Consider the following 17013-nt stretch of genomic DNA (forward strand, 5'->3'; position numbering starts at 1 on the left):
ACCATTTTCAAACAACACAAGATGTCCAAAAAGCTGTGACAAGGGTGTTAGAAGATATTGCAAAAGATGAGTTCCAGAAATGTTACCATCAATGGCAGAAGCGCTGGAAAAAGTGTGTGCAGTCAGAAGGGAGCTACATTGAACGAGACAGCACTAAACTTGACTCAAACGGTGAGCAACATTTTTTTTTTTTATATCAGTCTCATTACTCTATTGTCGCACCTCATAGCTGCAGCCGTGAAGATGAAAGCTGTAATATAATAGCAACATTTTCTGTGATTGTGATGAAGTGTTCTATCAGTTCTTCTATGTGCATTCTCGAATATCTATGGATGAGAGCCAATGCTGCTATTTATGTCGCCCAATACTGGGCCTAGAATTTAGGAAATAGTGACAAAGTGTGGTGTGCTTACTGTAAGACCTTCGGTACACACACCATCAGATTATTTGAGTTGTCCCTCTAACGAAGTAGGCGAGTGTCAGCAATATGTCTCTTGGTCTTATCGTGGCGTGTTTATCTTCTGCCGTTAGGTCAGATGATAGAAATGCCACTTGCACGCTTAGAGCAGCAGGTTGACGGTGACCAGCTTTAAACAGAACTTGATTAATTTTCACACACATTTGTTTAAATAATAAAAAGCATAGACATTACGTAACTTGATTCTGGATGCTGTTTACAATTGACAATCTGAAGTTCCTTTGGTCTTGGTACGTTAATCTTATTCTCACATAACTCTGATACTTGACAAAGTGTCTACACATTTATCTTCATGGCTATGTACAGGAATATGATAATCTTATTAGGCGCAGACTGAAACTTGACTATAGACTGGTACAGACTGGTGCAGATAAATACAGACTCATACAGAGTAATACACACTGACTAACCAGAGGTCTGTACACTCATTATAATACCTCGCGCATTCATGTATCACTGCACGAGTGTGATCCGCGAGGAGATAAGGTTCTACGTTAACAGCAATCTCATTGGCTGCGTTACATATTAATACGCGGATTGGCAAAGCAGAATTTGGTCCATCTCTAAGGCAGTGCCATCTCGTAGTGTGGAGGAGACGGACGACCGCTGCACCTGCGCCGTTGTGCTTAGCGGGGCGCGCTCTAGTGGGAAAGTTGTGAGCGCTCTGACTATGCGGAACTATGTACACAACACAAAGATAAAGACTGTGGCATGAAAAGTCGCCCATCGCAGTTAACTGTGCCATAGTGATCACTCAAGACATTTACCAACAAACAACAACAGATTGTATAATTTCACATTTTTGATCCTTGCAACAGTATGTTTACTAACAGTCTTGAATCTTAGAAGATATCTAACAACTCTGTGGTGAGTGACAAGACTCTCCACCCTTGTAATAATACGACTAGTGTGCATGACGGGAGTTGGTTACATGTGAGCGGACGCGGGGCGCGACGTACGTGCTTGTCCGGGTTGAGGAAGAGGAAGATGATCATCATGGTGTAGTAGGGCGTCCAGCAGACGACGAAGGCGGCCACGATGAGCAGCGAGATGCGCACCGAGGTGGCCTTGGCGCGCCGGATGAGGCGGCGCCGGTTGTCGCCGGCAGCGTCGCCGCCGCCCTTGCTGCCGCGCTCCGTCTCCAGCCGGAAGGCGCGCTCGCTGCCTGCGCATGCGCGAGAAAAGCGACTCCGAGCAGCCGTCACTTGTCACCCCGAGCCCCACGAGACATACAGGCCTCGCTCGGCGCGTAGCTCACGGAGGTAGGCCTCAACTCGCTCGCTTGCTCAGCTCAGCTCAGCTCAGCAGTTCGCTGCTGGGCGTGTACGTACTACGAGAAATGCATCTTCTACTGGAATCTGTTATCATGAAGTCTTACTTATGAACAATACTACACTTATAAATTAAGGATAATTGCAGAGTGTGGTGCCACACAACGTGGCACTACACAAAACTGGCCCTAATGGCATAGGCACACAGGAAACACACACGACACAGATCTGTAAGTCCACGGTATTGCTGATAGTTGCTGAGAAAACCGTTCCGAAACACTTGTGCTACAAAACGCCTCCCCGACATCAATGTGGGACGTGATCACCATGCACACGTACACAGGCCGCACAACGGGTTGGCGTACTCTGGATTAGGTGTCGAGCAGCTGCTGCGGTATAGCCTCCCATTCTAGCACCATGCCTGTAGGAGCTCCTCAAGTGTCGTATGGGTTTGAAGACGTGCGGTGATACGTCGACCGAGAGCATCCCAGGCGTACTCGTTGGGATTTAGGTCTGGAGAACAGGCAGGCCACTCAATTCGCCTGATATCTTCTGTTTCAAGATATTCCTACACGATGGCAGCTCGGTAGAGCCATCCGTCATTATCCATCAGGAGGAAGGTGGGACCCACTACGTTCCTTAAAAGGCAGACATACTGGTGCAAAACGACGTCCCGATACACCTGACCTGTTCCTCTGTCAAAGAGATGCATGGGTGTACGTGCACCAATCATAATCCCATCCCACACCATCAAACCACGAGCCAGACGAAAACCAGGCGAGAATCACTGTTCGGACTATACCTGGACTCGTCCGTGAACGTAACCTGGGACCACTGTTCCAACGACCATGTACTGTGTTCTTGGCATCAGACTTTACGGGCTCACCTGTGACCAGGGGTCAGTGGAATGCACCTTGCAGGTATCCAGGCGAATAAACCAGGTCTGTTCAGTCGTCTGTAGACTGTGTGTCTGGGGACAAGTGTTCCAGTGGCTGCCGTAAGGTCCCGAGCAATGCTACCTGCAGCACTCAGTGGCCGTCTGCGGTCACTGATGGTGAGCTATAAGTCTCCTTGTGGTGTTGTACCCTTTGGACGCCCCGTACTGTATCGCATGGACAGGTTTCCTGTCAGCTGGAATCGTTGCCATAATGTTGAGATCACACTTTGTAGCTCACGGAGGGCCGTGCTACGACCTCCTGTGTTTGACCAGCCTCCAGTCGCCCTACTATTCTCCCTCTCATAACGTCATCCATATGTGTTCTTTGTGCCATTTTCAACACACAGTCACCATTAGCACGTCTGAAAACGTCTGTACACTTACTCGCTTCACCGTACTCTGACATGCACCAACACACCTCTGCGCAGGTGGACTGCTGCCAGCGCCATCGTGCGATGACCGCAGGTCAGATGCACCGCATGGCCATACCCCGATGTGATTTAAGCCCGCAAACCGCCCACGAGAGCATTGTTTCGCCATCTATCAGCATTGCCCTTTATTTATGAGCGTGAGTGTGCAACAAAATTTAATGCAAGATCAATCTCGATATAAATGGTGTAACGGATTGTTTATAGAATTTACTCTCTTCTGCTTAACAGTCCAATTCATACAAGAAGACGTGCCTTATGCAACTGATAATTATTTTGGCAATATTTTAATTTTGTTCTACTCCATACAGCCGTAACAATTTGTAAGTAGGCCTGTGGACGATGACTGTAGGACTGACAACAGAAAGAGTCCATAACAGCGGATTCCAACAGAAGATGCAATTCTCGTTAGCACGTACACATCTAGTTACGAGTTAACATGTGTAGAAACGTAGTTTGCTAAGTTAAGCGAGCGAGCGTGTGAACGCAAGCCTACCTTCGTGACGTACGCGCCGCGGCCTGTCTTTTTCGTAGCCCTCGTCACCGTCCTACAGCACTCTGATAACAAGGGACGAAAACCAACTCCAACTGCTGAAAACGAATAACATGGTAATTAAAGTGATTTGTTGTGGCTTCAACTGCGTAAAAAGAACATCTGTGTGTACAACTTCGCATTTGTGTGCAATAAATGTTTTAATCTTTTACTAATAAAGAAATTATGTTACAGACTCTACCCCAAAATTCTGCCAACCTCTGGCTCTACAATGAGGTGACAAAAAGAAATATGCACATATGCAGAGGACGGTAATAGCACGTACGCTGGCTATAAAAGGATAGTGCATTGGCGGAGCTGTCATTTGGTCCCAGGTGGTTCATGTGAAAAACTTTCCGACGTGATTCCGGCCGCACGACGATAATTAACATTCAACGCAAAATGGTAGTTCACACATGAGACATTCCATTTCGGAATCCAGTATTCCGAGATCTTGAGCTTGCTCTTGAGAATACTTGCAGAGAATACCAGAGTTCAGGCATGAAGTCTCAGCAGTGCGAACAGCACAGAGACCGATGGCCTTCGCTTAACGACCAAGAACAGCGGCGATTGCAAAGAGCTGTCAGGGCTAACAGACAAACAACACTGCGTTAAGTAAGCGTAGGAATCAATGCGAGACGTACGAACAACATGTCCGTTAGGACAGTGCGGTGAAATTGGGCAGCAGACGGGCGTCGAGCCTTTGCTAACAGTGCGGCAGCGCCCCCAACAGCTCCTCTTCTGAACTCGCGACTGTGTCGATTGAGCCCTAGACGATTATAAAACCATTTCCTGATCAGATGTCGCAATTTAAGTCGGTAAGAGCTGACGGCAGGGTTTGGGTGTAGATCCCTGGACGCCATGGACCCAAGTAGTCAACAAGACACTGTGCAAGCTGGTGGTGACTCCATCATAATTATGTGGGCTATGTTTGCACGGAATGGATGGGATCCTCTGGTCCAACTGAACCGATCATTGATTAGAAATGGTTATGTTGAACTACTTGGGGACCATCTGCTGCCACCCATGGAATTCTTGTTCCAAAAGAAATATGAAACTTTTATGGGTGACAATGCTTCACCTTAGGGACAATTCAAGCTAATGGTTTGGCCACTAAGATCGCCCGACATGATTCCTATCGAACATTTATGCGAAATAATCAGTCCTGCACTGGCAACACTTTCGCAATTATGGAAGGCTGTACAGGCAGCATGACTCAATATTTCTCCAAGGGACTTCCAACGACCTGTAGAGTCCATGCAACGTTGTGTTGTTGCGCTACTCTGCAAAAAGAGATCTGACATGATATGAGCAGGTATCCCTTTACTTTTGTCAACTCTGTGTATCTATGCATTCCCACCTATATGATGATTCCGCAAACCACAGTGAACTCAATAGCAGAGAGTTATTCCCAGTTATTAGGGATTTTCCCTATTCCATTAGCTTATGGAGGCTGCCGGTGTGGCCGTGCGGTTCTAGGCGATACAGTCTGGAACCGCATGACCGCTACGGTCGCAGGTTCGAATCCTGCCTCGGGCATGGATGTGTGTGATGTCCTTAGGTTAGTTAGGTTTAAGTAATTCTAAGTTCTAGGGGACTCCTGACCACAGATGTTAAGTCCCATAGTGTTCAGACCCATTTGAACCTAAATGGTTCATATGGAGCATATGCAGAATGCACACTTTAAGAGGCTAATATTGAGTCCGATATGATTCTTTTTGCATTCTTATGCTTCAGTCATGTTATTAATAACATGCAATGAGTTCACATTCCTGTTTCATGGAATATGATGTGGACGGAATGTTGTGCACGTAGTATGTACACATAGTTTCTGTACCATAATGAGACCTAAATGGGCTGGAAAATACTAGCTAGGTAACAGATAAAAAGATCACGAAATTGTACCTGAATATAAGTTTATAAATGCACGTATGCCACTGCATATAATAGTAATTTTGAAGGCATGAAATGTGCTTTACTAATTGTGCAACTGGAACTGTTCCTATTATGAAGTACAACAGAAAATATTTCATACATGGAAGGACTAAATACCGGAAATTAATTCAATAAAATCGTCATTAAAAGGCTAATGTGGAGAATATCCCATTTTCAGTAAGAAGGGAGAAACACTTAAATTTGTTAAAACTAGTTGCTGCGGGGATTCCATTGCCATAACGTTTTCGGTCAAGGGAGTTGTTTGAATATCCTCTACCGCCTATCTGCATTCGACACACCTATGGACCATTAGAATATTGGTTCAGCTCTAAACACTATACTTCATAATATTGGTAGTAGACGTTGACCGTAAAGGAAATGTAAAAACCTCGTCTAGCGAATTCAGTAGCTCCAAATTAAAGAACATCAAAGTGTACCTTAATTCTGAAATTTGTCCATAAGACAGTTTACAACAGGATTATGATTAGAGCATTTACATTCTGTTTCTTCACACGTATTCAAGTTTTTGTGGTTGATAATATGAAAGTATTAAAGACGATAACCTGACAGAGTTTAAGAAAACAGGACCAACTCTCGTAATTAACTGTACAAAAGAAAGTGAGACAGTCAACTCACGACCAATGGCTGCACGTGTTGAATTTGGAACTGCAGACAACTTCCCAGCAAACACGACTGCATATATCTTAATGTTACATGATTATATTTGTTTATTAAATCACTACTCATAGCAGGAGTACAAAGATTTCACAATAGTCTCTCAAGGTGTTATCATCGTCCTTGGCCTCCAAGGATACTGTAAGGAAAGGGATGAGTTCAAGGTCAAATTCACTCTTTTTATTGCATTTGGGTATGAAGGACACATTATTACAACATTCAGTACAAAAGGGCAAAACAACAAATTTGTTCCAAGATGTCAAGTTGAACGGTGGCTACACTGAGTCATAGCGCCAGAGATTGCGCCAAAGAGTATTATTCAGCCGCCTCCACTGGCAGTTGTAGTTGAGAAGTGTTGAGTGCAGTGGTAGTTCTGAGGTAGGCGTGATCTGTGCTTGTTGAGACGTCGATAGAGTACTAGTTGTTCTGTTGGGCAAGACACCAGATGTTGTTGGATTGGGGATGTTGTAATGATCAGAGTGTATTTTTCGTCAATATATATATGAAGGTAAATATTTTTTTTTATTTCAGTCCTAAATAACAATGCCTCTTGGTCACAGGTTCAGTCAACAAAGCATCTGGCTCGTGTTCTTCTGTTAGACTGTGATTCTGGTTTCTATGTGCAATCATAGTATCTCTGTGGTTTTTTTTTTTTTTTTTTTTTTTTTTTTTTTTTTTTTTTTTTACTTCAGTGTAAATGGCGTTCAAAGCATCTTGTCGTATTGAGGAAGGAACGTGCCAGATGTGTACGTTGAATCACACTTCCACAAGCAGAACAGTTACATTTGTGCTTTGTTGTTTCGTAGTTTTTATAGTTGCTGGGGACTTAATTAATTAGTTGTATTAACGGAAATTTCCTTTCATTGTTATTGTGTGCAGTCAGATTGCGTACTAATATTATTCAGGGCCAACCGGTTACGAGACTGCGTAACCGGACACACAGCGACCAAAAAATTAAAATTATTACTATTTTATATAATTAAGTCCCCATGTAAAGTGCGTCAGCACAGGAGAAATTGCAGTGTGATTATCATAATTAACGCAATTTGCACTGGAACAAGCCCATCATTGACTATACGAATATGACACCAACAGTTAAAACATGCTGATAAACAAATGTGATCGTTTATGTGAAAGGGAGTGAAAAAGTATTTTAGACTGCAGAAATTTGTAAACACAGATCAACATAAAGCTTTGAAGAATGTAATGGTACTGAACTACACCAATTGAAAAGTAAAAGTGACGCCTTTGTGTATGTGTATGAAAATGTACATCTACTTTTAAAATGGGTGCTGAACAACCGCTTTGAATTTAAAAACTTCCTTATGGTACCCACCATACAGCGTGTGCATATACAACAGCTATCTCCACTCCTCAACAGTTGTGAATGATGTTTATAAGATTTGATGATGCATTGCCCAAAATTCTTTCTACAGATACATAAGTGTTAAAAAATGTAGAAGTTGATGTGGCTCATGCTGTAAGCTTAGTATGGATGTGTAAGAAAGCGCTGAAATTCATACACATAGAAAATCCTTTCATATCAATAACTCTCGATAACATTTCGGGCACAGACACTGTCTACAGGTACACAAATTCTTCCAGAATATTAGAAAAATGTAGGAAACCTTCTACATCAGTAGTTTGATTAATTGTGGTTTATAAACTGAAAACATCATTAATATTACTAGAAGGTGCAACAAGTATAATAGACAGTATGCTTGTTATGTGTAATATCTTGTGATAGAGTCAGTGCTAGTTTTGATACAGCATGTGACACTTTTGAGGTAGAGATCCCGTATCTTACTGAAAGTTATTTTGTGACTAGATATTACAGTCCACTTAACCAAGAAAAATTAGGAGAAACGATTCGCAAAGTTGCCAATTTTTGCACTGGGGTAGGGGGACTGTAATGAACATCATACGAAAAATCCTGACTGGTGCGGTGTGAGCATCTTTTAAAAGTCTCTTTATATGTTTCTTTCTTAAATATATCCAAAAACGCGGCATGTAGAGTCAATGTTTTCCCAAAAACTATTAACCTACATTACATTTCCTAGAAAGAGGGTCCTGTTAATTTTTTATCTAGTACTAACAGTGACGCATTTATTTTATTTTATTTACACGTTAAGTTCCGTAGGACCAAATTGAGGAGCAAATCTCCAATATCATGGAACATATTAGTACTTGAAATTACAACATAAAAGTACTAACAGATAAAAATAAAATGTTTATGAACCTGGAAAAAAATTAATCCATAAATTTCTGTAAACGCAATCAACAGTACAATAAGAATCAGCTCAGTTTTCAAGGAACTCCTCAACAGAATTGAAGGAATGACCCTTGAGGAAACTCTTCAGTTTCGATTTGAAAGCGCTTGGATTACTGCTAAGATTTTTTAATTCGACCGGTAGCTTATTGAAAATGGATGCAGCAGTAGGCTGCACACCTTTCTGCACATGAGTTAAGGAAGTCCGATCCAAATACAGGTTTGATTTCTGCCGAATATTAACTGGGAATAAACTAATATTGCTAACACGAAATGATACTAAGGAATATGTATATTGAGAGATCCCAACTCCACCACTTCCGGTCCCAAGCCCAGGGCCCAATCTCGCAACATGAGGGAGGAGGAAGGGAGGAGTAACATCTCGTAAAAAACCTGGGTCCATCTCGCTCCGTATGGTAGCACCCTATGAGTGCCCCTGCCTAGGGTTACAGGTGAAGCCCCAAAATCCAGACACGCGTGTGTGGTAGCCACCAGTACTCTGGTCAGCACCGTTGGCTCTGTGAGCTCGGCAGTGATTGAATCTTCTGGTACTCAAAACTCAAGCAGAAACTATGTGAGATCCTTCGTGATTGCACGACCAGAACCTCGACACAGAACCAATAATCATGACAGAACAATGGGAAGGAACCCACTATCTTGGGGCCCAGTCAGTAAGACTAGGTAGTTCCAGGGGATCAGGCATGTCATGAAGAAAAGAATGGGAGCTTCTCAAAAACCCTCAAGACGAATACAATATTTTACATGGGAACACTGAACGCGAACACACGACTGAAGCCAGATAAATTAAAACAGTTAACAAACACCATAGATAAATTCAACATCAAAATTATGGCAATACAGGAAACACGATTCGCAGATGAGAACCACTCTGATCCGGAAACTTACAGAATATATAAGGGGAAACCTGCCACAACCATTCCAGGATGTAATCTCCAAGTCTTCGGAACAGGATTTGTAGTACATAAATAAATGTAACAGATTTCGCCTCAAAATAAAAAAAAAAATTCAACACGATATGATATGGAAACAAAGCCTACACACTAAATAGTGCACATTCCTCCACAAATAATTACAACAAAAAGAACCTAGAGATGATCTAGGAACTCTGGGAAGATATGGAGGAAACTATCAGCAAGATCCCCAAGAATCATTAAAAGTGTTAATAGGGGATTTCAACGCCGAGTTATGCAAGGAAAGAAAATTCCGAGACACGACAGGGAAACGCACGGCCCACAAGAGAACAAACGAAAATGGGGAGAATTTGACACATTTCTGCAGGAAATCATGTCAACGCAATTCCAGAAACCACAGAGAAAACCAGTAACTGGGAAATCCCCTAACAATGCTCTAGGAGAATTTCTGATTGACCACGTAGCAATTTCCATGAAAAACGCTGGAGAAATAATGAACGTAAGAACTAGGAAAGGAGTTTTTCAGTCTGATCATCACCTTCTCCAAATCAAAGCAAATCTTATACCCAACAGACAAATCCAGAGAACCAACAGACCTTTCAGAACAGATCCAGAGTACCTGCAACTAAACAAGAAATAAATAACAAAAGAAATTAAAAAAATCAACGTCCACAACTAGACAGAACTGTCGGAAAAAATGAGAGAACTGATAAAACTGGGGCAACCACCGAGAAAAAGGAAACATCGCTGGTGGAACATGACATGCGACAGAGCCATAGAAGACAGAATACAAGTCTGAAAAAAATTTAATAGCCGTAGAACACAAGGAAAATGGGAACAATTTAACAGGATGTGGAAAAACACGTCAAAAATAATCCGTAGAGAAAAAAGAGTTTTCGAAAACAGTAGGTTGAAAGACATAGAACAGGACTTCACCAGAGATGGCACACAAAAGTTTTATAGAATATTCCAAGAAAATATGACAGTATATCAACCTCCAAGCTTATGCTTCAAAGGACTAAATTGAACACCGGAGACAAATCAGAAGAGAAACTGAAATATTAGCTCGATACTTGGACACATTACTAACTACGATGAACCAAAACAGAGTTTACAGTTTACAAAACCAGAACCTAACTAGGACTGCGAACCCCCAACACAGGAAGAAATAGTGAAAGTAATAAAATCATTGAAAAACAACAGAGCGCCAGGAGAAGATGGACTGATTGCAGAGATATGAAATTAGACCATGAAAATATTACGCCCAAAATACACAGAATAATCAATAACATCAGGGAAACAGAAAAGGTGCCAGAAGAATGGAAGTCAGCCCTAAAGCCCTAATACACCGCCTCCTCAAGAAAGGAGACAAAACAGACCCTAATAAGTATAGAGGAATTTCGTTACTGCCTGTGACACACAAAATTCTATCCAAAGCTCTGTTAAATGGCCTAGAAACTCAGATAGAGCTAAATATTGGATAGTAACAAGCAGGGTTCAGGAAGGGAAGATCGTGCAGTGAACAGATCTCGTGTCTGAGAACAATATTAACAAGGAGAAAGTCCAGAAACACCATAATATCATTTGTTGATTTCAAGAAGGCCTATGATTCCATAGACAGATAAACACTTTTCAAGACACTTGAAGAAATGAAGGTAGACTACAAGACCAGAAAACTCATCCAGAAAACATTAACAAATCCAAAATCCAAAGTGAAGTTCATGGGAGAGATTTCGGAACTGTTCCAAATCAAGACAGGAATGAGACACGGAGATGGCCTATCACCCACTTTATTCAACGCAGTTTTTGAGAAAATGATCAGAACATGTGACAAAGGAGTCAATGGTGCAATGATGGGGAGACACAAAAATTGAACCATCAACATAAAATGTCAGACCATTGCCAATGATATAGCCATGATAACAAATAACAGAAAGGAGAGAAAGAAGCCCTAAAGACACTACATGAAATCGAAGCCAGAACGGGACAACAAATTTCGTATGAAAAAAAAACCAGTACAAGGACACAAAATCCACAGACAGAAACCCATTGGTAACGAAGCGTGAATAGAGAGCGCAAGAAGAAAGTTTCAATTATCTAGGAAAGATTATATGGAAGACAGGACTGAACTCGACAGCCAATGAAGAAAGATTTATAAAGCTACAAAAAGCTTACAGAATTACATGAAACCATTAGAACAAAAGACGCAATTCCGTTAATGCCAAATTAAAACATTACAAAACAGCAGTCTTACCAGAAGCCTTGTCTGCCCCAGAAACGACAGTAATCATGGGAAGAAAGAAGATCAACGAAATGGAAAAGCAAGAGAGGAAAATTCTGAAAAGGAACTATGGGCCAGTTCAGAAACAGGGGATATGGATAAAAAGACCGACAAAAGAACTATACAAACAGGCACAGACAGTTAGACACATCAGAAAAAGAAGGGCTAAATTCTATGGGCACATTTATAGAATGAACGAAAATAGGCTGATTAAGTAGATTTTTAACATAGTGATGACTAATAAGATGTAAATTAACTGGGCAAAGGAAACCACGAACGACTTTAAGAAACTAAATATCTCCACAGAAAAAATAACAAACAGAGAAAAAAAATCAGGTAACAGAAATTCCAGGAAACACCAAAAGAGAAGAAACCAAGAAAGACGTAGACAGAAGAGAGGAAGAAGACACACGGTGTATATATGAAAGGCTTTTGGGAAGAGTAAAGAAAGAGACAAAAAAAGTGCCATGAAAATAGATTGTGTTTTAATGCTCTGCTAAATGGAAAATTAACGAAAAAAAGAATAATTTAAGAGGCCAATGTCAAAATACCCAGATTCGCGAAGAGGGGTTGACAAGATGTTCGTAAGCTTACACCACTTACCGCCCAAACCACCCCCTTCTGAGCCAAAGATATCCTTTTAGAAAGGACGAGTTACCCCAAAATATAATACCATACGACATAAGCGAATTAAAGTAAGCTAAGTAGTCTAATTTTCGTATCGAACGATAACTCATTTCACATACAGTTCAGTTACACTAATCTTATGCCCATTCTGTGGAATTAAAACGTCAGGTTTTGTTAAATTGTGGGTTAGAAAAGGTAAAAACTGAGCCTAACTGTGATTTAGTGTTAGTTTATGTTCTACGAGACATGAATTTAGGTCATGAACTGCACTATTTGAAAGTGGGCTAATGTTGCACACAACATCCATGACTACCAAGCTAGTGTCATCAGCAAACAGAAATATTTTAGAGTTACCTGTAATACTAGAGGGCATATCATTTACATAAATGAGGAGCAGGAGTGGCCCCAACACTGATCCCTGGGACACTCCCCCAGTTGACTGTACGCCACTCAGGCCCCACATCGCAGCCATTCTCAACATTGTGAATAACGACCTTTTGCTATCTGTTGCTAAAGTAAGAGTTGAACCAACTGTGAGCTACTCCTCATATTCAGTAATGCTCAAACTTCTGAAGCAATATCTTGTGTTCAACACAATCAAACATTTTAATTAAATAAAAAAATATGCCTAGCGCTCGAAACCTATTGTTTAACCCATGCAGTAAAAAATTGTTAAAATGGCTCTGAGCACTATGGGACGTAACTTCTGAGGTCATCAGTCACCTAGAACTTAAAACTACTTAAACCTAACTAACCTAAGGACATCACACACAGCCATGCCCGAGGCATGATTCAAACCTGCGACTGTAGCGGTCGCGCGGTTCCAGACTGTAGTGCCTAGCTATTCTATTTACAAACCACATTCTCTTTGCCTTCCTAATAACATTTTAAGCACCTTGCAATACAGTTTGTAATGGGCTACCGTAGCTTGATTGTGACTATTTCCAACATTTTGATATAATTCCTGCTTTGTTCTACATAATATCCTTAGCCCACTAGTCAGCCACTCGGGTTGCCTATTACTGCTATAACCCCGTTTAGGACGTTCTAATGGAAAGCAAGAGGAAGTGCAAGAGCATCAGAAATGTGTTAAGTCAAGCACTTTATTTGTCAGCTATGTTATCGGCTGTGTAAATGTCCTGCAACTCTTGTTCCTTGACAAGGTTTAAAAAACTCTCTTTTGCTGTTGGATTAACTTTCCTACATAGTTTATATTTGACATTTGTTTGCCTCTTAATGTTAAAATTTGTGCATCATGATCTGAAAGGCTATTCATCCTTTTACTAACTGAATGCCCACCGAGTAAAGAACAACGAATAAAAATATTGTCTATGGCTGTGGTACTGTCCACCTGCACCCTAGTTGAAAAAAAAACAATAGGCAACAGATCATGTGAATGTAGGAGATTTACCAATATCCTTTTTTCTTGTACCATCATAGACAAAATTTGTATTGATGTCAGTAAATATAACTAATTTCTGGAACTTCCGACAAAGTGAATCAAGAACCCTATCTAGCTTGAGCAAAAATGCTCTGATGTCAGAGTTAGAGGACCTGTGAACAAAAACAATTTAGTTTCAGTAAATTCAACTGCTGCAGCAGATATTCAAATATCTGTTCAGTACAGTGCCGTGATACGTCTATGGACTCAAATGGAATACTGTTTTTACGTACATAGCCATTCTCCACTCCACAACCAACTCCTTGAAAAACAGCCAGCTAATCTGTTTCCTGGTAAAGTCAAATTATTTAAGTGGTGCTCTGATATACCAGTAATTGCAGAGTCAACATCTATAACCAGTTCACTAACGCCTCTTATATTGTTATGAAATATGCTAATTCCTTCTCCACTTGGAAATATGACGTCCTCTGAAGGTGATCCATTATTTAGATTGACTTCGTTTAAGCCGTATACCTATCAGCTGACTTGAATATAAAAAATGTGCAGATCTAACACCAACTACTACAGGTTGTGTGCCGGCCGCGGTGGTCTCGCGGTTCTAGGCGCGCAGTCCGGAACCGTGCGACTGCTACGGTCGCAGGTTCGAATCCTGCCTCGGGCATGGATGTATGTGATGTCCTTAGGTTAGTTAGGTTTAAGTAGTTCTAAGTTCTAGGGGACTAATGACCACAGCAGTTGAGTCCCATAGTGCTCAGAGCCATTTGAACCATTTGAACTACAGGTTGTGTACTCCCACGAGAGGATCTCTCCAGAATGCCCACTGGCTTCGCCACTGCATTCCCCACAATGAAAATACTTTGAACAAATCCCACACAGTAACCCACTACTCACAACCCTATGACAGAGCCCACAGTTATTGAAAGAAACTGTACGTCTATGGTACCTAAGTTCAGTTACACCACAGCGCGGGGTAGCCGAGCGGTCTTGAGCACCTTGTCACGGTTCGCGCGGCTACTCCCGTCGGAGGTTCGAGTCCTCCCTCGGACATGAATGTGTTGTCCTTAGATTAAATTCGTTTAAGTTAGATTAAGCAGTGTGTAAGCTTAGGGACCGATGGCCTCAGCAGTTTGCTCCCATAAGACCTTACCACAAATTTACAATTTTCAGTTACACCAGTAGAACTATTATTGAACTGACAATAATGGTCTCGAAACTCTGTCTACTAAGAAAGCAACTACTTGTATTAACACTACTACACCGCAGCTAATACCAATACTAACGAAGCTTCACAAAATTAATGGCTAAAATCCAAAATTCAAGCGGCCACTGGAACACTTAACCAAGTTAACACAATGAATGATGATTTTACTGAAATATTTCACTAGAAACAATAAGAAATGTCAGCTGAAAACAAAAGCACAAAATTTACTAAATGACTTAAACGCACAGAAAACTGTAAAAAACACAAGAAGGAATTGGGAAAGTCACAGATTATTAAAAACAAAGTTTATCATATAGAACTGATGTTTATTTTTAAATGAAGTGTGTTAATAACAAATATTAAATGTGTGTATCGCGTATCAGTGCAGTAGAACCGTATTGGAGATGCAACGGTGTGGAAACGTGAGAGTGGAAATTAGAACCGTGAGGAACGGTAGGTTGCAGGATCATGGTCGTCCACTTACGTCGTCAACAGGTCTCCAAAGTGAGAAGTGAGGAGGCAGCTCTCCATTTCCTCTACTACTCTACCTCACAAAACGCAACTACAGGGAGTTTTGACAAAGGTATAAAAACCTTTCCGCAGCTCGTCTTACGAATCACTGGTGATTCCATGTACAGACCTGCCCGAGGGTGTTTATTTTCAACGGAACGCGTTAACACTAAACGGAATATAAATATAAATTGCTATACTAACGCAAGAAACGGAAGTGGTCAGAATGTTTATAAATTTCTGCGTGCTCTTCTACAGTGGTAGAGTGAAATTGATATTATTCACACTGTACAGTAACTGTAACGTTATTTTAGCAACAGTAATGCTTTTCTTGCATTTGTGTTATCAGCAGCTTATATCTGCAGTCAATGTAGTGTCAAGACAGTTTGTAGAAAGTAAACAGATCCTCAGCCCAGGAGTGTATGCTTACTCTGTCGGTAGTGATTCATAATGCGACCTGCGAAAAAGTCCGTACAACTGTAGAATACATTGAAGTTGGATTTTGTGGTGTAATGCCGTAGAGAGAATGGGGAATTGCCTGTTCGCTATCCATTTTACAGAAGTAGATTGGAGAGAAGTACATGACCACAATCCGGTGACCTTACATTTCCCAGTGCTTCTTGCCACTTCTCTTGCCTTTCCACAGTGTTACACCCCCCAGAACACAATTTGTCCATTAATACGATTCTGAAGCTTTTATATGTGACACACACACACACATTTAATACGTGTTCTTAACCCGCTTCATTTAATAATAAACAGCACTATTATACAATTATAACACTGTCTGTAATAATCGTTCTTCTGCTATGTGGAAACTCTTAGTACTAGAGACAAAAATGAAGAGGTCTTCTTTGTAGGAAATGTAATGCAGTTTAATTTAGTATGCATAAGCATTTTCGCGAAATCTAAAAAAGGTGACCTTGACGTGCCTTCCCAATCCCCCAACTCTAAGCTCACGCCTTATCGGTCAGGAGTTTTTGTATGTTGTTCATGACTCTCCCCACTAACCCTGTGTAAAATTTTGCCACTGCACGAATTTTTGCGCCCGGCGAACGTATTTTGGGTTTTGTCGACTGCGATATCAGGGAGATAGGTCTAAATGTCCTATTTCAACTTTTTAATTGTTTCACAGTGACAATTATCTAAACAATGGACGGGGCAAGATATTATGGAGAACTGTATCAGCGAGCACAATAGCCACGTATCACGTAGCTTCTGTACACCCAATGCACCGATTTGTAGGATAACGTGTTCTATGTTTGGCATGTATTACATAAAATTATATGACCAATCAGGGCAATACGCATGTGCTGATATTTGGTAATTCAGATTATTTTAACCAATATAGTTATATACAGAATCTTACATGATTCACAATGTCTCGTGAGTACTTATAAATACAGACACCATTTCGTTGGCAGCCTGCTTGCCATAACTTCTAATGATCATGACAATGATAATGGTGATGAAGCAGAGGAGGAGTAAGGATATGGTAATGATGTTCTGCCTGATATTACTTTATGACTGAAAAA

At 41.1% G+C, this 17013-nt stretch overlaps 1 protein-coding gene across 1 annotated transcript in view; it reads right to left on the bottom strand.

Moving 5' to 3' along the window:
- The window catches only part of LOC126281825 (adipokinetic hormone/corazonin-related peptide receptor variant I-like), a 156656-nt gene that overhangs the window by 103370 nt on the left and 36273 nt on the right, over positions 1-17013 (bottom strand). Inside the window, exon 3 of the mRNA XM_049981054.1 lies at positions 1438-1643. Coding sequence (XP_049837011.1) covers positions 1438-1643 — 206 coding nt within the window. The remainder of the gene's footprint in view (positions 1-1437; positions 1644-17013) is intronic.

Source organism: Schistocerca gregaria, chromosome 7, assembly GCF_023897955.1.
Source record: "Schistocerca gregaria isolate iqSchGreg1 chromosome 7, iqSchGreg1.2, whole genome shotgun sequence".
Taxonomy (NCBI): Eukaryota; Metazoa; Arthropoda; class Insecta; order Orthoptera; family Acrididae; genus Schistocerca; species Schistocerca gregaria.